At 41.8% G+C, this 23,683-nt stretch overlaps 2 protein-coding genes across 16 annotated transcripts in view; both read left to right on the top strand.

Annotated features, from left to right (window-relative positions):
- The window catches only part of TACC2 (transforming acidic coiled-coil containing protein 2), a 130,795-nt gene extending 112,511 nt beyond the window's left edge, over positions 1-18,284 (top strand). For 9 of the 15 annotated variants that reach the window (XM_042019483.1, XM_042019482.1, XM_042019494.1 and 6 more), the window contains 8 exons: positions 5,564-5,707; positions 6,098-6,174; positions 10,257-10,300; positions 12,883-12,891; positions 15,465-15,625; positions 15,981-16,087; positions 16,824-16,944; positions 17,725-18,284. In XM_042019483.1, the coding sequence (XP_041875417.1) occupies positions 5,564-5,707; positions 6,098-6,174; positions 10,257-10,300; positions 12,883-12,891; positions 15,465-15,625; positions 15,981-16,087; positions 16,824-16,944; positions 17,725-17,790 (729 nt within the window). In that variant the 3' untranslated portion in view covers positions 17,791-18,284. The remainder of the gene's footprint in view (positions 1-5,563; positions 5,708-6,097; positions 6,175-10,256; positions 10,301-12,882; positions 12,892-15,464; positions 15,626-15,980; positions 16,088-16,823; positions 16,945-17,724) is intronic. The other 6 variants (XM_042019485.1, XM_042019495.1, XM_042019491.1 and 3 more) reach the window with 1 other exon arrangement.
- Positions 18,285-18,604: 320 nt separating this feature from the next.
- Positions 18,605-21,033, top strand: LOC121660259 (CD59 glycoprotein-like). The gene is made up of 3 exons (XM_042019506.1): positions 18,605-18,938; positions 19,746-19,862; positions 20,438-21,033. Exons 1-3 carry the CDS (start codon positions 18,884-18,886, stop codon positions 20,641-20,643), a joined length of 378 nt encoding a protein of 125 aa, XP_041875440.1. The 5' UTR covers positions 18,605-18,883; the 3' UTR covers positions 20,644-21,033.
- The last annotated feature ends 2,650 nt before the right edge of the window (positions 21,034-23,683 follow it).

The raw sequence follows: 23,683 nt of genomic DNA on the forward strand, positions 1-23,683 counted from the left end.
TCAGGTACCTTTGACCCTCAAAGTTTAGAAGTGAGGAATTCAGTCAACCTTGCCCTCAGGCATCTGAAGAAGGGGACTGCTGCAGGGTTGGAAGGGCTACAGAGCTCCCAAGGAAAAAAGGCCTCCCAACACAATGTGTCTTTATTCATAAAGATTTAAATCTTATTTTTTCATTGCTACTTCCAGCTCATGCTGGCTGGTTGTGCCTGAGTGATGCTTTGCACTGCTGTTGTAGGGATGCACGTGGAACTCGCTGTGTTTGGAAAGCCGAAGAAGTCATTCCATAAATGTGACTTTCTTGGGGAAGGGTATCAGCTGATTGGGATGCTGAGGGGATGGCAGTGTCCTGCTGCAGTGAGACATTTCCAGTCACCTGCCTCCTCTTGTACTGTCCGTTAATAAGTCAGCAGAAAGTCCTTTGCCCAATCCTAAATCATATCAAGTTCATTGCATCACAACAGCATTTGGACTGGTTACAGGGAAGGATTTCTTTATAACTGATCTTTAAAGATCAGTTATTAAGTAGCTACTTCATAAAGATTTTTTTTTTTAAGGTTAACTGTACTCTTCTGAAAAAACAGTGATCATATGTGATTTATTTCATATACCTTAAATAGCCCACGAGCCACCTCGTTTCTGTTGTGCACATACATTTACTAAGGTAAACACGTTCCTCACAGATTTAAGAGTATTTTAAGATTTTAAGACTATGTGGCTACAATCTTGTATTTAATTAAGAAAAAGATGCTCTTGTCTTCATTAGAAGGACTAAGCAGGCCTACAATTAATAATAAGGAACATAAAGAACAAAGGAGGAAAAACAAAAATAATTTTCCTGTGTGTGACTGTGTCCACTTGCTCTGCTCCCCTGAGTGTCAGGTGTTGGAAGAGAACGAGGTCTCTAGATCCTCTCTACCTCCTTATTCTCTCTCAAATTCCTTGTCCTCCCAACACTTTGCTAGAACATGCAGGATTCAGGCCCTCCAGCATCAGGAAACACCTGAGATGAAGCACAAAATATTAGATGCTCTTCATGGGTTATGCAAAAAACTTCTATTAAAAATCTGCATTTTTGCAACCAGCCAACGATTTAGAAACTCACAGATTGTAGCATTTTAGACTGAAGAGAATGGTTTTGTGTGTTTGTGATTACTTGTGAGCTACCCAGGAGAGATTCTGAGCTGCAAAAATGTTACAGAATGTGAAGTTACATTTGAAAGATGCTGTTTAACATCTTCACAGCATCCTGTTTATCTAGAACAAGTTTTGAACTCCTTAGAGCTTAGAAATAGGAAATGCATTTCATGTGACTTTTTAGGAAATGTCATTAATCTGTGTAACGAAGATAACAAAATGATAAGCAGAGGTAAGGAGAGAACAACAGGCAAAACTCCCATCTCTGACAGAGAATTGGCAGCAGGTTAATGATGATAAAAGCCCCATGTTGGTCCAGTTACATCAGTGCTTGTAGACAAATACCATGGGTGTCATGTTAGGCTGGGAAGGACTTTTGTCCTTGTGTAACTTTGCTGTTTCAGTGGGAGGTTGCTGGTGTTAAATTAGCCTATGATGACACTCCTTGTGACCTACAGTGACTGATGGCCTGGATTAAGTAGAATAGAAACCAGCAGATGACTGCAGTGACTTAAATTTGGATGCTCCTGGCAGAATTCCCTTCTGGATGGCTGGCCTCCGTTCTTTTCTGAGTGCTGTATAATTACATTTAACATTTGCTAAACCATCCCTGGATGGGTAACAAGAGTAAGTTGATAAATAAAGACAGAAGCACTTGTTATGACAAATTAGGTCACCTAAAATAAAGATTAAATATGAGCGTTTTGTGCTACTACTAGGAGTGAGAATAAGGGTGTGAGTTTGTTGTTCTCAGGCAGAGGGAAGGTATTTGGCTACTCCCAAAATTCTTGTCACAGACTTCAACAACAGCAGGACCAGTCATCTGCTTTTACATTGCCAAATATTTCTGTTTTCCAGCATTGAGGTGAATTAACACTTTTCTATTGAACAGTCTTCCTTTGGATGTCGTGAGGTAATTTTTTAATAGGTGCAGCTTGAGTAGGGTTTGTGTCCAGCACCCTGTGGATGCTGAGGTGACGGAGAGTTGGGTGTTTCAGTCCAAGAAAAAAGACTGAAAGGAAAGGCGTGGGCAAAAATGGGATTAGTGCAGCACAGCCTTGGGGTCTCTCATGGTAGTGAAGGAGGAATATTTCCTTCAAGCAGCAGTGCCATTGATTTTAGCAAAACTTTCCAGGCTTGGGTTTTACTTGCCTTTCCATGTATTTGCAAGCACAAGTAGGTTCTCACTTTGCCTGCATTGACCTGTCTGCTCCCACATCAGTTGGTTAAAGAGTCCATTATTCCGTGCACACCCAGGCAGCATTTCAGTCCTTGGAAAGAGCAGCCTCATTTTCAGCAGGGCTAAACACACATTCCTTTAACGGCTATGATAAAAACTAGTTTTCATTTTCATGCCATTTCTCTATTTTCTTCCACTTTGACCTCCTGGAAGTGAGATAACTGCAGCTGGTTAATAGATGTGCATCTGCTCCCCTCCTGGTCAGATATCTGGTTTCTGTGAAAGGTGCTGGGAAGAGAAGCATGTTGAGCTCTCAAATATTTACACTAAGATTGCAGTGACCTACATTTTGTAGTAATTCCCCTGAAGACTCTAATCTTTCTGTGCGAGGTTTAGTGACTTACAAATCCCTGTGCTGATTATTACCCCAATTAACTGCTTACCTTCTCAGCAGTTAGGTGTTAAAGCATTATTATTGGGTTATTTTGGGTAATACTATCATCCTGTTGGTCAGGTTCTGTTATTTTCTCGGGGTAGGAATATTCTTCAGGCAGCAAATAACAGTTTCTGAGTTCTGCATCAGTTAGGAGCTGTGTAAAATTAGCTTTGGAAGTAAAACCATGATGACTTTTACTGGTTACTTCTGCCAGGGAGCCCAGTTGGAGACTTGTGCACAGTGTTTCCAGAGGGCAGTACTGGTTGGGTCACTGCCACAAGCATTTCTGCTCAGTGCTTAAATCCCAAGAGTTTTTATAGTCATTTTTGGAAATTTTAAGCTGCTTTGCATGTCCTTATTGCTATTGTTTTGTACAGTTTACTCAAATGCAAAGAGAACTAGAGAAAACATACCTGTAGTAATGAGGTGTTGTGCACTATATAAAAACAGCTGTGTGTATTAAATGCTTTAAATGTCTCTTTCTTTAAAAATTGTCATCCTCCCAGCAGTTCCTTTGACATGTTTTTATATGAGCTTGAGGAAATTTGTGGGGTTTTTGGCACAATGAGTATTTTCCAGCAATCTCTTTATGAGATCCAGCAAATTAAGCTGCAGGAAGCTTTTGAAATGTGACAGATGCAGTTCAGCAGATCGATCTGAGGGATGGCCTGTCTTTGGAGGACAGCTTTGATGATCTAATGGCTCATTTTTATCTCCCAGTTATTCTTGCCTTGTGATTGAGGAGGGACTAAAGTACATTTTTTGTATTTATTCATTTACAGACATATCCGAGCTTGTGTCCCAGGTGTATTTTTTCCTATGTAGTTGTTGTACACTTGGAGATACTTTCAAGAGCACAGGCTATGCAGTTTTGATAAATCTTGGAATGCTTTTTCTCTGGTAGGAAAATCCATGGGGTTTGAGGTTGCACCTCCTAATTCTGCTGGAATTAATCATTATTTTGGGTGTTCATGTTAAAGGCAGCAAAAACAGAGAAGGGATATCCTGCTCCATAAATCCTAGAAGTAAGAGTCAATTGACTCCCAGGTTTAAAAACAAAAAGTACCAAGCAAATTAGTGAGAGTCTCCTATAAATGAAGATGGCAGTGAGGTGTTCTGTAAGTACTGTTTAGGTTATTCTTGCTCTAATTAAATTTTCTTGCCTAGTCTTGTAATGTTGTTTGTGTTTCTTCATGTTCTCTTCAGATACGATATCCAGAACATCTGGTCCTGTGTGCATTGTATGCAATTTTTAATACAGCTTCTTCAGTCAGGTGTGATATGAGATCTCACAAGGGATTACAACAGAATTAACAATGGGTTTGGATCATTTCTGTGATCCTGGGCAGTGTGAGAAGAACTCTGAGGAAATGAATGTTTTATGGAATAGCATCTGGCAAAATTTCCTTTACCAGTGTTGAGACAAGAATATGTGATGTTGAAATTAATGGGGACTGAACCTTCATCCAGACATTATGTATTCCCTTTTGCATTCCTGTGCTTCAGTCAGTAGACTGTGACGCTGCTATTTGGTTTTAAAAAAATCCAAACAGAACAACTAAAACCAAACCACACCACCCTCTTTTGCAATAATATATAGGAAAATATTTTTTTCTCTTTCATGTAAAAAAGTAATTGAAAAACTGTTGATTACTACTCTTAATTATTGCAGATAAAGCCTAAAGACTTAGGTACTGCATTAGTGAACTCAGAGGAACAGGATGTATTATTTTATGCACAGAGTTAACAAGTAAATGGAAAAAATACATTATCCCCTTTCCAGCAGCAAGGAAATGCTACACCAGAAAAACAGGATGTGAATATCCATTTGCATCAGTGGATGGGAAAAGGCATTGATCAGCCTGACTCTCCTCTCCACTCATGGTCCAGCCCTCTCTGTGGCTTCCTGTGGCTTGGTAGAGGGGGCTTGGCAGTGCCCGGAGAAGCTGTGGCCACCCCATCCCTGGAAGTGCCCAAGGCCGGGTTGGACGGGGCTTGGAGCACCCTGGGATAGTGGAAGGTGTCCCTGCCCATGGCAGGGGGTGGGACTTGATGAGCTTTAAGGTGTCTTCCAGCCCAAACCCTTCTGAGGTTCTATGAACTGTCCTTTGTCTCTCCTCAGTTTTAATGTGCTGTAGCTTGGGTTGTTTGCCTCGAAAGTTGTTTGTGAGACATCTCCTGCATCTCAGTGTCACGTACCTGTTCTTTGCTCTCCTCATTACACATGCTGCTCTCCCCTCTTTAATCTGGGCTGCTGACATGAGCAAAATTGACAGCTGCAAAAAAAGCCTCATTTAACTGACTAATCGCATGCTGGACACGAGTGAGGCAACAGTGTCACTGCATATTCACACTTCCCATGTGGTATTCTTTGTGATAGGTACCATGTACTGACAGGTCAGGCCTAAGAAAGTGAGCTGTCCTCTTGCTTCTGGTTTCTTGATTTATTGTTATGGAAGCAGAATTCCCCTTAACAAGCTCTCTGCCTTCAGATCTGATTCCTTCTGCTGATGTGCATTTCTTGTGGATGTTTTGGTGAAAAGCCGTACGTTTTCTAAGAGAAGACTTTAAAATATTGATGGCAGTGCTGTCTTTATTTTCTCTGCATAAGGGTTTTACGGCCCTTCTGGTGTTTCTTAGGGATCCTAAATGTGTATTTTATGATCGCTAAGTTCAGAGCTCCTTGTCAGTGTTAACAACTGTTGTAATTTAGAGGTGCACAGAATTCTAGTCCTAGCACCACACCCAGAAAACATGAGCTAAACACCTATTTAATGGTTCATTTCTTTGTGTTTAAAAAAACAAACACACAGAGAGAACCTGCTATCCCAGCAGATGTTTCCATCTCCAAAAGTGCACTGTACTCCCGCATCGGCGCCTCGGATGCAGAGAGCACCACGGCTCTGCTCTACCCCCAGCAGGACTTGGACTCTGCACTGCGGCTCGCCAGAGCAGAGGTAACTGTCTCCAGGATTTGGGAAAGGAAAAACATGCTGCTTGTTGTTCCCTTCTTTCCTGTGTTCTCCCAAATGCTTTGCATTTTGGACCTCTTGTTCTGTTCTTGGAACTGTCCTCAGCCACTCTATAGCACAAGGTGCTACACTGCAAGTTTTACTTGTTTTACATAAGTGAAAAGCAGATATGATATAAAAATAAATCTTTTATGTTTTTAGATCTCAAGTGTACTCTGTGCGTCTTAACATTGCTATATAATTATATAAAAATGCTTGAAATAGGAGTAAAATGTGTTTTACAAATCTATGTACCATATTAGTCTGGCTAGTAATAGCAATTAAGAAATGGGTATAATCCACTGAGGTTTTTTCCCTTTGTTTTCTTTGTTTCAGATTGTGGCCAAGGAAAGGGAAGTATCTGAGTGGAAAGAGAAATATGAAGAAAGCAGAAGGGAAGTGATGGAGATGAGGTGGGTTATTAACTTGGTCACTCTGTCAGAATCTCATCTCAGCCTGTGGGTAGTACACAGAGTGCCATGCTCATATGATTGTTTTGCTTAGCTGAATTTGCTTCACTATTTTTAATTTCAGGCTTTGGGTCGATCCTGAACTGATAGTTAGTCTTTTCTCTGTATGGTGGGCACCCCCGTTCAGGGTAATCACTGAAAACTTCTGTGTTGCTAATGTCATTCACATCCTCAGAATACCGAGATAGGAGAGGTTTTACTCCAGATTAATGTCAGGGAAGGATTTTCTCTGGTTTGTGTGGGGATTCTCACATGGATTGCATAGTGAGGTTCCTGTTGCAGACTGGCTGAGGTGCCTGCCGAGCTGGTAGGGGGATGCACATAGCAGTGGTAAATTCACTCTTCACAAGTAGTTTTACTTGGAAAAAGGAAAGAATGTAGGAAAGAATGTGCAGATCTGTAGATAGTTATGAGTTGTACAGGCTCCCTCCAGGATTGTAAATGGTTGTTTAACAATAAAAATCAAACCACAGTGTCAGTACAAAAGCATTTCTTGTAAAGGAACCACTCTGAATGTTGGCTTTTAAGGAGATTCTACACCCTTTTCTTTGAACTAAGATGATATTTTAATTGCTGCACACACAAAGGTTGATTTTAGTTAAGCAATAGTTCTCTTGGCCTTTGCTTTCTTGTTCCATTGGAGAGCTGACAGAAGGACCCTGAGCTTTTCAGTTTGTTCTGGTTGTATCTGTTCTATTTTACTTCTCTTGCAAACCTGCCTCTATTACATTAAATATCTGTATACTGGAACATGGTTTGACCTTCCTTTCCAGCCCAGGTCCTACCACTTGCAAGGATGACAACAGAATCCCTGTAGTGGATGATGTGAGCTCCAAGGAGCACTGATGCCTCCCATTCAGTTGAAAGGTTCAGCTTTTCTCTTTTTTTGCAGTTGGTAGGACCATAAGAAGGACAAAGCAATGAGCTTGGCCTGCTCATTGATCTGAGTCTGAGAAAGTCATCAATTGCAAGAGAGAATGTATAAAAATACTTCATGTAGTTTTAAAGCTTACTATTTTCTACCTTCAAAAACCAGAAGAAATGGTCCCCCTCTTAACTCATAAATAAAAGGAAACTGTCAGATTATTTTGCATCCCTCCTTTAAGTAATAACTTACACAATCACTTCTGAGACTGAATTTTCTTTAAAATCTCTTCTGTTCTAGCACCAGCTTCTTCCCAAAATGAAGAGTCTCAGTGATTTAAAGCTAAACTGTGTATCTAGTGATGACCTACATAAGCAATTGCTGCTTATATCCAGGAAAACTGTACTTAGGGAGGGAGAGTAGAAGGGAACTGCAGTGCAGAGCTCCACAAACCTTTGCATGGATGCCAGGAATTGCACATGGCAGATTGGAATAGTGGCAGCACAGGGCTCTGAGCCAAAGCATCTTAAGAGAAGCATCTGCAAAAGGCAAGGGCAGCCTCTTTATTTCTTTTTTGCCACCTCCCGGTGCCCAGCTGAGTTCTCTCACCTCCCTTGTGCTCTGTTGGGAAGGGGAACAAAGCCCTGGCATAACCCTGAAATGCTTAATGAGGAGAAACAGAACGCAGTGGCTGTGAGCAGTCAAACTGAGGGAGCAAAACAAGGAGGGAACAAAATGAGGGATTGTAAGGAATGTCTCAGTGTGCAGCTCACACTCAAGTGTGGTGCTTGGTCTGTTCTGTGTCGGGGTGCACGTGTCTGCTGGCTGCCAGTGGGCACTGCCAGCCTTTTCCCTCATGGAAGGAGAGCCAGGGGTGACACAGAGCAGCTGGCACACCGTGGATCTGCACCTTCATCTTCCACACAGTAATTTGCTTGTGTGTGTCTCCACTCTCCATAAAGTCTGATTTGAAAAAAAAACCCACAATAACCAAGCCAAATTTCCCACAGGCACATGCCTGGAACGCGTGGATGAAAAGAAAAAAAAGTCTGGCTAATACCGTCACAAAATGATAAATACACATATGTGCACAAAGAAAGATTTCTCTTGGAAGTTTAAATGTTCAAGCAGTCCATGTGTGGTAAATTAGAGATGCAGCAGTGAGATATGACATGATGATAAGCAGGGAGTGAAGGGATTATTTAGAGTTGCAGGCACAAAAGCATCACTTCCAAGAGAAGAAGCAGTGTTCCTGCATACTGTAGCTGGAATATCCTGAATTTGTCTAAATTTCCAGGAAAACATCAGTCTGGAGGAAATTCCACTCCGGAGAACAGAAGCCAAAAAGAGAAGGTTTAATAATGCAGTAGTCATCTAAGAGCTAAACCACAGTGGGCTGTACCATAATCCAAGAGTCTAACCAGAGGCAGGCAAGAAATACTTAATTATGGTTATTTGGAGGTCTGATTGATTATGACTCTGTAAGGGGAGTCAAGCAGATGACTTCTGAGACCCTTTGTAGCCCTGGATTCTGGTGTTTCTATGACTTACGAATGTGCAGTCAGTGAATAGACTGAATGTCTGAAATAGCAACATTTAAAGCCTATGTAATGTGTCAGCCTGGGGTTAAGATGTGCCCTCCCAAAGAGGAATGATGTGGCAGCATCCTTTGGTTCCCTGGCTGTAATGACCATTATTTAGGCTCTTGACTGAGAGAGGCCTTTGACATGAACCTGGAGCAAATTGTTCCCTGGGAAGTGCTGCAGTGTTGTGATGTTGTGTTCCTTACCCTCAGTACCCTCTGAGTCCTTGGTTTCATTTCTTGGATGACGAAACTTCCTAAAGGTGCTTTGTGTCACAAGGATATGAGAAAGCTTTGAAATCCTCATTGCTTACAGCAGCCTTTTGAGGTAATCTTCTTTGGACATGAAACCAAACCCTTCCTTTTAGGGGAAAATCCTTGCTGTTATCTTTGCTCTCCAAAGTGTCATTTATAGTTGAAAGGAAAAATCCCAGTGCTCAGGGGTAGAGCCCCTTGCTCTCTGAGTGCTCTGCAGGACCAGGGGAGATGCTGCTGACCTTAGGGCCAGGTGGCCTTCTCAGAACTCTGGGCTCTGTCCGTGATTCAGATTTGAGGCAGTTCTGGAGTTACTGCAGTAGTTTTTTGGGAGCTCTGCAAGTTTCTCCTTTCCTTACTGACTTTTGTCTCAGGATTTTCCCACATCCTTTCTGTAACCTCACCAACTGCAGCAGAGCTCTAAAAATGGAGCAAGTGAAAGTGAGTTTCAAAAGAGGTGTATTCAAACTCCTGTGAGCTGTTTTGAATATCCACTTCAGATGAAGTGTGGGGTAATTCTGTATTTTGTAGACGGTCCTGCGTGGCTCGTGAATCAAAGCACAGATCAAGCTAGTCTCATTTCATTAGCTTTATTTGGCTCTGGGAAGGGATGGATCATCTTTCTAAATCACATTTAATCTGCTTATTTTGGCTAACCTCTTTTCAAGAAGGAATTTCAAAGCCTACCGTGAGTATACGAAATAAAACAGTCTTAAAAGTAACATTTTGCCACCTCTGCTTCAAAAACAGATTTGGGAAATGGAATATGATGGATTTTGTGCTACATAGTTGAATATTTTGATCTTGTTCTTTTAAGTGGTAGTGAATCATTTAGTCATGAGAAGATTCATTTAGAAGATGAGATACATTTTGGGTGATGGCCAGCACTACTCCTGTTAGGTTTATGTGCTACCAGTTACAAGTTTACTTAAAGTTTACATTAAAAATAAAACAACACAAATATGGACAAGAGGGAAGAAAGTAATGGAAAAGTCAGGCTCTTTGTAATTCTTGAGCTAGACCAGTGTGATTATGTTTGTAATCATGATGGGTGATGTTTCAAAAAACAGAATCTGTTTCAAAGCAATCTCTTCTTCCTTCCCTCACCTTTATTGATTTCCATGGAGAATTAAAAATCAGGTGCAGTGGTAAAATTATCAGTTTTATTTGTTATTTGGGCAATAAAGAACATATAAAAGTGTGATGGGGTTCTGTATCTCTTAAAAACACCACAGTTCACTTGCTGATAGTGTTATTTGCTAAGTAAGCATGAGCAATGATGTTGTTTGCCAAAAGCTTTTTTTTTTTTTCCCCCTCTTACAGAAAAATAGTTTCGGAATATGAGAAGACGATTGCTCAGATGATAGGTAGGTGTTCCTACTGTGCAAGATGCTCCCTGGTTGAAGTCTGTGGGCTTCATTTTGATGCTGGCTGCATCTGCTGATGCTGCAGGGAATTGTGAATGCATCTGAGGACGCCAGAAAAGGAAAAGTCAGGGCCTTGCTTCATAGCCAGCAGCCCCCAGGCAGTTCAGGTAACACAGAAGGCTTAGGGCTTTCCCTTCTGAGCAAACTGGCCCATAGGAAACAGGTTCAAATTCTTGGGTTTCTCCAGGAGAGACTTCCAGTGACGTAAAAACCCCTTAGGCATCAGCTCCCAGCTGTTTAATGGCAGATTCCAAACTTAGCTCTTCACAACAACAGGGATTATCTGTGCTAAATGCATCGATCAGACCAAAACCGAGATTAACTTCAATCCCAGCTGGGAGGTTACGAGTGGCCAATCCACTCCCCCCCAGTTGATTACTGACACAGGGGTCTCCTTTAAGGTCTAAATTATGACAAGTTTTGCCTCTCAGTAATTAAAAATCACCTTTGCTAACAGCACATGCCACAAATCAAAGACTTGACGCTTAGTAGCACTTCAAACCCAAAGGTTGCAGGGCTCATGTGGTTCCTTGGCGTGGGAGGTCTGGCCCCTGGGATGTGATTTTAAAGCCTCTTGTAAGATTTCGAAAGCTCTTTTTATCAGTCTGGCTATAGAAAGCACCAGTGGCTTGTGCTGCCTTGTACTGCTTCAGCTCGAGCCGTGGGATTGGCTGAGTGGGATTTTGGGCTCTCCAAGGCCAAAGCTGCTGGGAAGAGCACCAGTGTCTGGTGCTTCTGCTGCCTTTCTGGATTCCCTGGCCATTGGGAGACATCCCACCCTCCTTTCAAGTGAAGGCTAAAATGGACCTACAAATAATTAAATTCTTTGAGAATGACAACTATAATAAATAAGTAATTAATGAAATATATATAATAATGATTAATAAACACTAATAATACACCAGGCTTCATTTTCTCTGGTGTTATGCCTCCATTGCCTTTTGTATGTACAAACTGAGACAACTCGTTTCCTTCTGACGTGGTGTCTGTCATTGTCATCCTGCAGGTGTTAAAGTAGGAGTGACCAGAGTATGCAAAGAACTTAACTTCATTTTGGTTTATGTACATTTTGGTTAAACATACTCTGGTGTGGTCTCCACGCTTAACCTGGCCAGTGATATGGACACACAAAGGACCTGTCCTTTGCTTCTGAGCTGTGGCTACAGTTAGCAGCAGAAGTTTCTTTTTGATAACAAATTCAAATTCTGTTCTTGAGAAACAGATTTAGAAAAAAAAAAAAATTCTGAGACTGCAGTGCAGCAATTAGATACAGAATAGGAGTCCTGAGGCAGAGGCACAGCCTTGGTGTACACAGTACATTCCATCAGTGCCACTTCCTCTTGTTGCAAAGAACAAAGGATAATTTAAGCACTGGGCCATTGGCTATGAGTAAATAGATCTTTAAACTTCAGGTTCAGAGTATCAGAGTGTCTCAGATGCTCTATGGCGAGTTTTTAAGGGCTGTGGCTGTAAGTAATTTAATTTGCTGTCCATTTGCAAAGGAACTGAACCAACAGCAGCGACACAGAAAACATCCTTTCTGTGTTAATTAGAGCAGTATGCAAATCCTACAGCATGGTAATATGTTAAATGTGAGGCTTCTCCCTGCATTTAACTTAAATTTTTGATCTAATTGTCCCTCCTGAACTATTTGTACAGCCCTGTTAGAAGGGCACTGCACGTAAACCAATTTCACCAAACCCTTTGATGAATATTCGATGAAGTTGATGGGTCCTGCTGAGCTTTTTGTAGGTTGGCATGTGTGTGTATAATGAATATGAAAATACCTCATATTAAGAATATATGACTGCCTATGTTTGCCTCTAAAGGCACTGAAAAGCCTGCATTGCAAACAGCGATTGCCTTTGATTTCAAGGGCTATGGAAGGTTTAGTATTTGCTGTTATATGTATATGGAACTCAATATTACCCAGCTTAGCTGCTGTGATTAGTTCATGCCACACTCTGTGTAGCCAGAGCTTGCAAGCTGTCAGTGTGGAGATCCCTGTTAGTGTCACTTGGCACATTTTTTAACTGGTGCTCTATCTTTTTTTTTCTTTTTTTCTTACACTTGCCTCAACCCCTAACACATTTTAGTTTCCACTGAGGGATGGGGGAGAAGAAACACCAGGTTTTCCAGGCCAGCCTGCTGCTTGTGCTGCTGCTTTGTGCCTGGTGCCCGTGTTTGCTCTGACAGCCACGGAGCAGAGCCTCGGTGACCCCAGTGCTCCCTGCACCCCACCCTCCCCACACCTGGGTCACAGCCAAAATCCCCATCGCAATTCCTTTTCACTGACAGATTCCTAATGTTGGTTTGGGGTTTCTTTCCTGTTAAAAATGTGTCCTTATACTTTACATTTGAATACATTATGATCTCCTCCTTGTGAAAAACAAACAGATGTTATGCTTTGTGCATTACGGGTTGTTGCATTACTTATTTGCTGCTTTCCTAACAATTCCCGATTTTTCTATTTTGCTTCCGTTTTCGTTGCTTCTTGCTATTTGCTTGCAAAAACAAAACAGGCAAGCCTGGTAAGTAAAGCTTTTCACCAACTTTCACACCAGCATTTTGCATCTTTAGTTTCTTTTGCTTTTGTTCTCTGTTTGCTGCATTCCCATTAAGTCATGTGAGTACTAGTGAGCTGAGCCTGAAAGCGGATCTGCTGGTGCTGCTCTGATTCTGTCAATTTGGATAGTGTTAGTCCTGAGCATACTGCTGTTATTGTTGGTGAGCCCTGGGCAGGGTGTGTTGCAGACGTGGAAGTAATTTAATTAAAATATTTCAATCACATGACCTCGTAAATATATTTAGAATTAAGTATGTGTACCTGCTTATCTAAGATTCAACTGGCAGGCTGTTACCAGCACATATTATTGAAACTAAATCATAGTCTTGGAAAATAGAAGGAACTTCCAACCCAAGCCATTCTACAATTTTCTGAAAATATCACATAAAACTCTAGTCTCCCTCCAGCCAAGTTTCTGGTTTTTTGTAGCATTTAACCACTTTGGTTTGGGAGCATCACTTGGACAGGGCTTGGAGCCACGTGCTCTAAGAGTGGGAGGTGTCCCTGCCCATCGCAGGGGGGTGGAACTACGTGAGCTTTGAGGTGCCTTCCAACCCAACTCTGTGATTCTGTAGCACTTGCCCCAGTTTCCCATGTGCAAGTTTAAATGGTGCTGGGAATCAAGTATTAAGAGGAGCTGATCCAGCTGAGGAGAGAGGAGGGCCTGTGATGCACTGGGAGGAAGAGGAGTGAGTGTGACATGAATTGTCAACTTTTTGATTGCCCTAGAAACAAGTCAGGAAGTTGCTAAAATACCTCAGACAGCAGTCTCACAAAAAGTGAAGATGTGACATTAAATACATTAAAGTATTTTGGATGATCATGTGAAGGGATCTCACCCTGCCTGGAGTTGCAGTGACAGAAGTGTTGCCAGAGAACAGGATCCCGCCAGGAAGGGGTTTGGAATTATCTGGTCAGGGTGTAATCTCCAGCATGATTAAACAAATCTAGTGCTGGAACACAAGTAGACAGCTTCTCAGGTTTAGAAAAATAAAAAAATGACAGCAAAAGGTTTTTTACTTTAATTGAGAACACATTGGTTTTGACATTATGGAGGAATACGGGGTGTCTCTGAGAAAGCAAAACAGAAAAGAATGTTTATTTTAAATAAAGTGTTAAACATATCCAAGTGATATGGTATTACAGGGCTCTGGCCTTCTCTGCCATGTCAAAGGTGTTTGTTCACCAGTAAAATAAAGGTGTTACAAGCAGGTGCTGAGAGCCTCTCTGGTTCTTTTGATCTTCTGTATCACACAGAGCAGAATAAGCTCAGGTCAGCTCTGCTCACCCAGCCCGGTGCTGTCAGGGTGAGCAGAGGAGCCCAGACTGTAGCCCAGGAGCTGATGCACAGCATGGCATCATCCCTGCTCTGGCCTTGGTCAGGCCTGCAGGAATGTGTATTTTTTGGATGGAATACGCAAAAGGAAGAGATTAATCTCGGTTTGGGAATTGACAGTATCAGCTTTGGCATTTCAGAGCTGACCACTATAAATATGAAAACTTCTGAAAAAATAGTTTTCTGATGAAAACTTCTGTTCAAATAAAAAACCCAAACTTGTTTAGTTCTTTGTTTCCAAATATAGAGGCCCAAATTAAAAGTTGTACATTGTGAAATGCCCCGTGCTTTTTTCCACAGGAGAACTTCTTACCTTATTTTAGTTTCTATCATAGATGAAGGAAAATGGTGATACAGAGCTGCTGTGTTCTGTGGGTGGGTTTTCCCTTCAGTATTGTTCAAAGTAGCCCTTAAAACATGGATACAGGAATCACAGTTTAGGATATGAAGGAAACGATGCAATATTTTGGAAGACAATGCCAGACCTTTTCTTCCAGTGTTATGTGGATATTCCAGCTTATTATGAGATCAATTCCCTTGAAAATTTCTCCTCCATATGGATTTGGATTCCTATTACGTTCTTCCCACCATCCCTGACTCAAATGTAACTATACCCAGGAGGATCTTGGCAGATGTTTTTTGCAGTTTTTTTACACTTAGGAAGTCTGTCTACTGTTAGATTTCCTTTCTGTCACTTGCTACAGTAATCCTGAGAGCTGGCAAAACACTGCTTTTCCAAGGGAAGAATTGAATTCCACTGGACAAAGTGCCTTGTTTGTTCAGGATTGGAAGATGCCAGCAGATGACAAGCATATATCAGCAATGGCAAATAATTGGTGGCCACTGCTAGGAACATGCACAAATGTCCTTTCCTTCAGCTAGTGCATCTGCAGGCAAACGGGAAATCCAACACCTGCCTTTCCATGGGAACAGCCGAGCTCAGGGTGAAGAAATCATCAGTACAGAGATACATTCACATTTTCCCCCAACATCAAAATTCTTAAATATCACTGGTTTTAGCAACTGTTTTCCAAAACAGGCTTGTGTCTTTATATAAATCTGACTTTTTTGGATCCTATAAACTTACTATTACACAAATAGAGCAGAGTACAGTAGAAACTGTAGATGACAGTGAAATCAGTGTTCTTACTACTGTTACCCTTCTGAAAATCTCTCTTTTCCCTACTACTCTCTTCTTTCAGAGGATGAACAGAGAGAGAAATCTGTCTCCCACCACACTGTTCAGCAGCTGATTGTGGAGAAGGAGCAAGCTTTGGCTGACCTGAACTCGGTGGAGAAATCCCTGGCGGATCTTTTCAGGAGATACGAGAAAATGAAAGAAGTCCTGGAGGGGTTTCGGAAGGTGAATCCCGTTAACATCTCCTTTAAAGAGCAGAGCTGAGCGGGGTCTGTGTACCAGTGCTGCTGAACAGAAGGCAGGACTTGTGTTTCCAGCTAATTCCCATGTCCTGCATTGGGTCTAAAGGGCATGACAGACCATAATCCTCAGGTGAAAGGTTGCAGCCAGCTATCAAATGCAACCAGAAAAATTGTAAAGCTTTTTGCATTGTGTAATATTCTCCTTCTGGTGGCCTCTGTCTGTGGGTGTCAGTGCTGGACTGCAGCCCTTCAGACAGCTGTGTGTGACTCCCACAAACAGGTGCCTGTTCTGCATTTTAACCTCTTGGGTTAAATTTGATGTCATCTTCTCTTTTAAGAATGAAGAAGTGTTGAAGAAATGTGCGCAGGAATATTTGTCACGAGTAAAGAAGGAAGAACAGAGGTATCAGGCACTCAAAATTCATGCTGAGGAAAAACTGGACAGGTAATTGAGTCATGGATTCACAGAATGATTGGAAGGGGTCTTAAAGAACATTTGTTTCCACGGGCAGGGACACCTTCCACTAGACCAGGTTGCTCCAAGCCCCATCCAGCCTCATCTTGGACACTTCCAGGGATGGTGCATGGATTGTACACATATTTTTTCAGGAGTTCATGCTGCAGGGGGATTCCCGTGGCTGGACCTCACATCCTGAACTGCTCCTGCAGTATGCAAGGCACGGGCTGCTCTGTGATAGAGGCTGGAAAAAAATGCCATAATTAGAATTTCTGTGATGTGCTGGTCCATACAGAGCACCTTAAATTTCAATGTTTATCTAGTGTCTTCATGTTTCTTTAATGTGTTTCCTTGAGAAGATCAAAAAGGAAGCCATTAGCCAGTTTCTTTTTTCTAGATTTCCATGTAATGACCAATTAAGCCTTTCTAGGAGTCACATTCAGGACTCACAGTACAGTCCCCTGAACTGGAGATCAGGTTTAGAAACTGCCAGAAAACACTTCTACCTGAGTCATATTTGTGACCTCAGCACAGACATCTGAGAGAAGCAGGAGAGGGAGTTGTGAAAAGTCTCTAGGGACAAGTCTGAGAATATATCCAAGATGTGCAGAAGGCAGCCCTGCCCTCTTCCCCCATTTCTTAAGGTGCTGTCCACCCTTGGGCACCCTCTTTCTTCCCTTTCCTGTAGAGAACTTGATGTGACCAAAACCTGTGTTTTTTGCAGAGCCAATGCTGAAATTGCACAAGTGAGAGGCAAGGCCCAGCAGGAGCAGGCAGCATACCAGGCCAGCCTTCGGAAGGAGCAGCTCAAAGTGGATGCCTTGGAGAGAACACTGGAACAAAAGGTAAATCAGGAGTCTGCTCTCTCTGGAGCCAAGCTCTGCCTGAGGATTGTCCTGCAGCTCCCTGGCCCCGGGGACAGCAGCACTGCCCAAATTTTAGGACAAACCGCCCCCCTGTGTGCACCAGCTGGACCCAGGTTTGATCTGAGCCCAAGTGCTCGGGGCTGGCTCAGCCTCAGCCAGAGCTCAGGGTGCACCTCTGCAGCCCAGGCCTTGGTTTGCTTCAGTTCTCAGGTTTCAGACCTTGCTTTAGTTCTTCTCTCAGGTTCTGTTTCCCTTTTTAGTGCTAGCTGTAATTCCAGTGCTAATTCCAAAGTGTCTGTAGGAAATGCCTATTTATATCTCGGTGTTCTCTAGCTCAGCCAAGGGAGCTTGCTTTGGCATAGTACAGCTCGTCCTTGCTTGCAGCTCTGCAAGACAGGCTGAAAATAATGAAAAAAAATAGAAAAGTGCAGCCTAGAAACAAAATTCCTCTATGTATTATTGTGGTGTGCTGGGAATGACTGCTATAAAGCTGTCTGCTTTGGTGCTAAATTTGATTTATTGTATTTGGAAAAAAGGAAGTGTTTTTTTGAATGCATGTATAGTTGTACTGTGGATACAAACACTTAGTTGTGCTATATATGCACGTGTATCTGTACATATAGATACCCTGTTCTCAGCACTGGAGAAAAGTGAATTTTCCCACACTTCTCCCAAAAGTTAGATAATACTAAAATTAAAAAACCCCTCATCTTAACGCAGCATAATAATTTTCATAATACTTCATGTTTTATTTTCCAGAATAAAGAGATAGAAGAGCTAACGAAGATTTGTGATGAACTGATTGCCAAAATGGGGAAAAGCTAACTTTTAACCAAATTTCTGGACTTCGATATTCAGTGCAATATGACCATTGGCACACTGATGTCCATACATTTATGTGGACAGGTTATATTTTCACTTTTTCGTATGCACTACTGTATTTTCTTTCTAAATAAAGTTGATTTAATTGTATGCAGTACTAAGATGACTATCAGAATTTCTTGCTATTGTTTGCATTTTCATAGTATAATTCATAGCAAGTTGATCTCAAAGTTCCTGTATCAGGGAGATTGTCAAGTTCTCTAAGAAATTACAAATTGCTGATCCTAGCCTTCCCTTTGTACATGAGTTCCCATGTTGGATGTCTTTTGGATTTAATATAAACATGTATTACTTGCATGGGGACTCTTGCCTTAAGGAATGTAAACTTTATCTGCATTTGCTGATTTGTAAAATAAAATTAAAAAAAAAAAAAAAGGAAAATGCATGTCACAAATGAAATTCTCTATTGTAAATAAATTTTTTCGTTGAAAGTTGAAGATAAGTATGGCTCTGTTTTATGTCCTTCACTTGCTTATTTCAGCACCAGATGCTCTTGGGAATTAATTCCTTCACAGAAAGCACTTCGTGGGTCACTGCTTGGAACACTTTGTGGGTCACAAGAGTATGCTGCTTATGTGCACATATCTAGGTCCATATCTTACTGTCTCTCTAAATATATATATATGTGTCTGTGTGTGTTGGATTTGGACCACTCAAGTCTCAAGCATGGGCTTAATCCAAAATATTTAATGCTCTGACCCTGATCCAGCAAATCCCATGGGCAAATGTAATGAGGCTGTTGGAGGAGTCGAGGCCGTGGCATGCGGTGACGGGATGGTTTTTAAGCATGTCTGGCACTGAAAGGTGAATACATTGGCTCCTTCCTGCTCCTGGAAGAGTTTGCCTGCAGGGCTCGTGGAGATGAGGTTCGTGTGATTAGAGGTGCAACCGGAATAAGCTCGATAAGTAGCACTCTGCACACCTCTTTATCCTGTAAGTTATCCTCTGCAGAGGATTAGGGATGTAAGAGAAGCATTAAGGCTTTAATAGCAAACAAACTGCTTTCTTTGGCTAATGGTGCATCTCTTGGATCTCCATGATGTGGACAGTCTTCAGCCTGGTTCTTGTCAGCTCCCTTTTTGTCCTCAAAAGTAAGTCAACTCCTTTTTCTTTCCTTTTTTACTTCATTTGCATTTCCTACCTCAGGCATGGCTGAGCCTCTTTGCTGTTCTGGGCTGCTCTCCTGGGTTGGGTTGGTTTCAGGTCATTTTGTGTGTGTGGTTAGCAGCACAGAACTGCACCTCTGTAAAGATAAATATGACTGCTAACAAGCTCAAATGTCCCTAGTGACAGGAAGGGGGGGATTTCTGCTCTGCGAGCTCCAAGTGTGGTATTTTAAATACCTTTCAAATTCGTGCTTGCCTTTGAAAATACCATGTAGTTTGAACCAAGGGAAAGAGAGAGGATTGAGTTAATGGTTGTAATGTTTAAAGAGCAGAACTCAAGATACACTGTTGTGCTTTCCAGCTGAATTGATACTTCAGAAGAAAAGGAAAATTGGATAGTTGTAAGATTTTATGTGCATAGAATGTGCTTTTTCATGGTACTGTGAACCAAAGATCATGATGGAGGGGGAAAAAAACAACTTGTGGGCTCTGCTCTGAAAATGTTACCTGAAGATGTGGAGGCAGTTACAGAACATCAGATGGTTTTTGTATTATTTTAAGTGCAGATTGTAACAAATAATCTCTGGTTGATTTTTTTTTTTTAACCAGTATCTGAACCATTTCTAAAAAAGAACCATTGATAAGATTTGCCGAATCTTTGGATTTTCTGAAACTTCTTTGCAATTTTTTTTGTGTGTGCTCGAAACAGCATTAGAAAGGCTGATATTTTTAAATACTTTTTGTAAACCCTAAACAGTCCTGCTCTGAGTGGTGTCTTCTCCCTTCACCCAGGTGAAGCACTGCAGTGTTACACCTGTGTAGGTTCTAGTGATGACGACTGCAACAGACAAGGAAGTCAGCAGTGTCCAGGCCATGCAGATGCCTGTGCAGTCATTAGAGGACAAGCAAGTAAGTGTCACAAACAGGTCAGACTCGTTACATCTGTCATAAATAAATAATCAGTGTTGGAAAGAGAAGAATGCATAGTAAGTTAAGGAGAAAACCAAAAGTAAGTGTCTCCTCTCAAAATAAACCTCACTAATAAATCGCAATCCTAATTTTGTTGTATCTGCAATGTGACACAAAATCCCACTGGGAATGGTTTGTTGGTGTGCCACAATGAGCTGCACCCACTCTGTGAAAGCTGGAAAGGCATTTTAAGCATTGGCCACTTTTTACTTAAGTGACTTACCTGGAAATTAGGATATGGAAAAGAAGCTGATGAGCCCCTGCACTCGGGGCTATCCAAATATCTATCCAAAGATATTTGAGCTGCCCTAATTGCCTCTAAGATAAATGAAGAGTTATTTAAGTGGGAGCTTGTGGTGTGCTGCCGTGCGTTGGGATCGTACCATTTATTTGTGCGGATCAGCCAAACCCAAGGCTGTTGCTCAGTGCTGGGTGGTCAGGCTGGTCCTGAGGGATGCAGGTGGGAGCAGGTGACCACTTGCAGCCCCTCTGGGTTCACTGTGGCTCTGTTCCAGGTGGCATCATGAAGTCCTGCTCGTTCAGGTCCTTCTGCGAGCGGGCGAGGAGGGACGGCTCGAGGGCGCCCGGCGTGAGCGTCCACTGCTGCTACTCCAACAACTGCAACGCCAGGAGTCAGGCTCCCAGAGTCACCAGCTCCAGCAGCTATTTCTCCCTCCTCGTCTTCACACTGCTCTGGCACCCCTTGTTGAAGCTGACATGAGGGGAGAAAGAAAAAAAAAGAGTATGCTGAAGCAACAATTCTGCCTTCTTAGCAAGGGATGATAATATTTCCTAATCACATTGCTCCATATATCTCACTAGGCAAAAAGCTGTAGGAAGGCCTGGCAGATGTTTAGATAAAAATTGTTTCATCTGCTAAATAGGCCTTGATCTCTGTGTAAGAAATGCTGCCCTGTTGTTTATCCTGAGGGGTTGATTGTGCAAATACGTAACATTTTCCTGCAATTTAGATAAGGAGAAATCTTTGCTGCAGGTAGCCTGGTAGTAAGGTAAAAGGCAAGTGTCTGCCAAATGCTGTTTATTGTTGGCAGACATTCAAAAGCAAGCTAAAATTTTCAAGCACAAAGTGACTGAAAATTCTAGCAAGCAAGTTAATCTTTCAGAGAGCATTGGCATACTGAACAAAGCCAGGAAACTTGAAATACAGATGATTTAGTATTAATGCAAACTGGTAAGAGAAGGTCATTAAGGGAATAATGCATGGAGGTATATTGTATTGTATTGTATATTCTATCCCTGTCAGTGTCCAAGGCCAGGTTGGAAGGGGTTTGGAGCAACCTGGGATAGTGGAAGGTGTCCCTGCCCCTGGCAGTGGGGTTGGAACTGGATGGTCTTTAAGGTCCCTTCCAACCCAAACCATTCTATGGTTCTATGCTCGTATTTCCTGGGAGAAAAACACCTTCCAGTCTTCTCTTTTCTGTTCCTTTGAGAATCTTACCACAGCACTGAAAGAAGAAGAAAGAAGAACTTGGAAGTTGTTTTTGAACTGGCAAACTCCATCCAAAGATTGGCTCAATCTATCTCCCCTGCTGGTTTTAAAAACAAGTGGTTAATCCCTGTCTTGTAGGCAAATTATAACTTGAGTTTATAATTCTTCTTGAGGTTTCAATTATGTAGATAATTCTCCACTGTCCTAAACTTCAGTCTTTGAGAGTGAGAGTGTGTGTGTATATATATATATTTATCTATCTTCCCCTTCAGTGATGTGTTTGAGTTGAGGTGGTTTATGTATCCTGTTCATTTTGCAAGGTGAATTAAATTACTTGGAGGTCTTTAGAGGCATAAGGGACTAAATCAATATTTTTAATAATCCCTCTCATGGCAGTTTTACCAAGTAAATGATCCAGAAAGGGTCACATAGTAGAAGAAATTGTGCATCACTACCTCCTTTGATCCAAAACTCAGAACACCAGGCAAGCAGATGAGTGATACTTGTAGATTTTAATGTCCAGCTGTGATGATCTCGTCCAAGCCCCTGGCACACAACATGCACAGGATTGGCTTAAAGTCCAGCTGGTGTAACTGAAGTAGAGGTGATCTTTCCAGTTCTAGTTTTAGTTGCCTAGTAGGAAGAAGGTTAGGTCATCAAATTTATGGAACTCACAAAATACGTGGCAAAGTAGTTTTTCCACTAGCTTTGTGTTGTGACTTTTTTCAGTATAATTCTTTGAAAAATCAGTTCCAGGTGGTGAGTCGTAGCATTCTTCACATTGACCAAAATTTTATTAAGGTTGCAAACTCTAGAGAGCTGCTTCAAGGTAAGCCAGTGAACCCTCCCTGTAGAGTGTAACCCTTGCCTGCCTTGTAGCTGCTGCCTGTCACAGGGGCCGAGCTGTCTCCTTGTTTTACTGAGCTCTTTTCCCAGGGTGGATCCTTCCATCATCTTGTGTAGATTGTGGCTTCAGACTGGCTGGATTCTCCTGGGGTTTTGTTCAGATGGGCTCAGACAAGGCAGTTCTGCTCTATTTTTAGTCTCTAGGCACCAGTCTGATAAAGCTGTTGACTATAAAGATTGCAACAATGCAGCAGATCTTGGCTGAGAATGTTAATTTGGACTCCAGTGTCTCATCTGTATAAAAATCGCTTAAATTGGTGTAAATGTTTTTCATTTCATTCTCAGCTTGAAACAGTTCCTTCAATCTCTTCTGCTACGGGCAGCAGGTATTGATTGTATCTTTATCTTCGTATGGCTCTGTAATGATAAATCTGTATTGAATGTAATCTCTGTATGTGCTCAGTGCATTTCCTTAATGAGTAAATAAATTACATGCAATGGCTGACATTGTCTCTTCATAAACACAACTGCTTCTTTTAATTGGGATTTCCAGCTGCATCTGGCGCTCTGTTTTCCTGCAGGAATCCTGTTGGGCTTTGTTGTTTTGTTTGTTTTTTTTTTCATGTGGGATACATTTCTTAAATCTATTGGATAAAATAGTGAATGTTGATAGTGTTCTTGCTGCTGTATTTCTATGGTAAAATAAGAAGGTAAATCTCTTGACAAACACCATCTGTCGTTCCTGACGGCAGCCAGGACCGGGATCTTCAGGCAGCTCCCACCGCCTCCGTCCGATCCTTTCTCCCAGCACATCACGGGCCCTGCTTTGCTTTTTACAGCAAAAAAAGGACATTTTTTCCTGCCTAATTATGACCCTGAAGTGTGCCTGCATGTGGGTATCTAGGAAGGATAAACCACTTTTGTGAATTGGTGTTTTCAGAGCAGTTTCACGATGGTTCTTGGCATAAGCGTTGACAGAAAGACAAGCACAGAGAAAAAAAAGAAAAAGAAAATAGAAGGAATATTTTTTAAACACCATTAAAAATGCAAAAAATATTTTAAAGTTTTCATTGCCATGACTCTGCAGAGTTATTCCCAGTCACAGGGAAAAGAGAAGGTTGGTTGTTCTGAGGTGTAATTCCTGGGGCAGCCGCGGGCTCCTTCTCCCTTCCTTAATGTCACAGCAGAGAGGCTGATGCTGAAATGCCTTCTGCTGCAACTCAGAATGACAGGACTTCTTTCTCATCTCTTATGTCAGCTGGATTTTTGTAGGCACTCAGTTGGGTAAGTGTAACTCTGCCCTCTCACCTAGAGGGAAGGAGATTCATGATTTCTAAGTGAGAGAAACTTCCAGTTCTAATTAAAGCCCCAAATCACAATTTCCATTATTCCTTTCTATCCTCTTGTTTTGGGCAGTACGAACAGCATTCTCTTATTTTCCTAGTCTTCTCTAGGGCAGCAAGGG

The sequence above is a fragment of the Corvus kubaryi genome, unplaced genomic scaffold, assembly GCF_017639235.1.
Source record: "Corvus kubaryi isolate FWS band 111438036 unplaced genomic scaffold, C.kubaryi_AGA036_p1.0 138, whole genome shotgun sequence".
NCBI classification, from domain to species: Eukaryota; Metazoa; Chordata; class Aves; order Passeriformes; family Corvidae; genus Corvus; species Corvus kubaryi.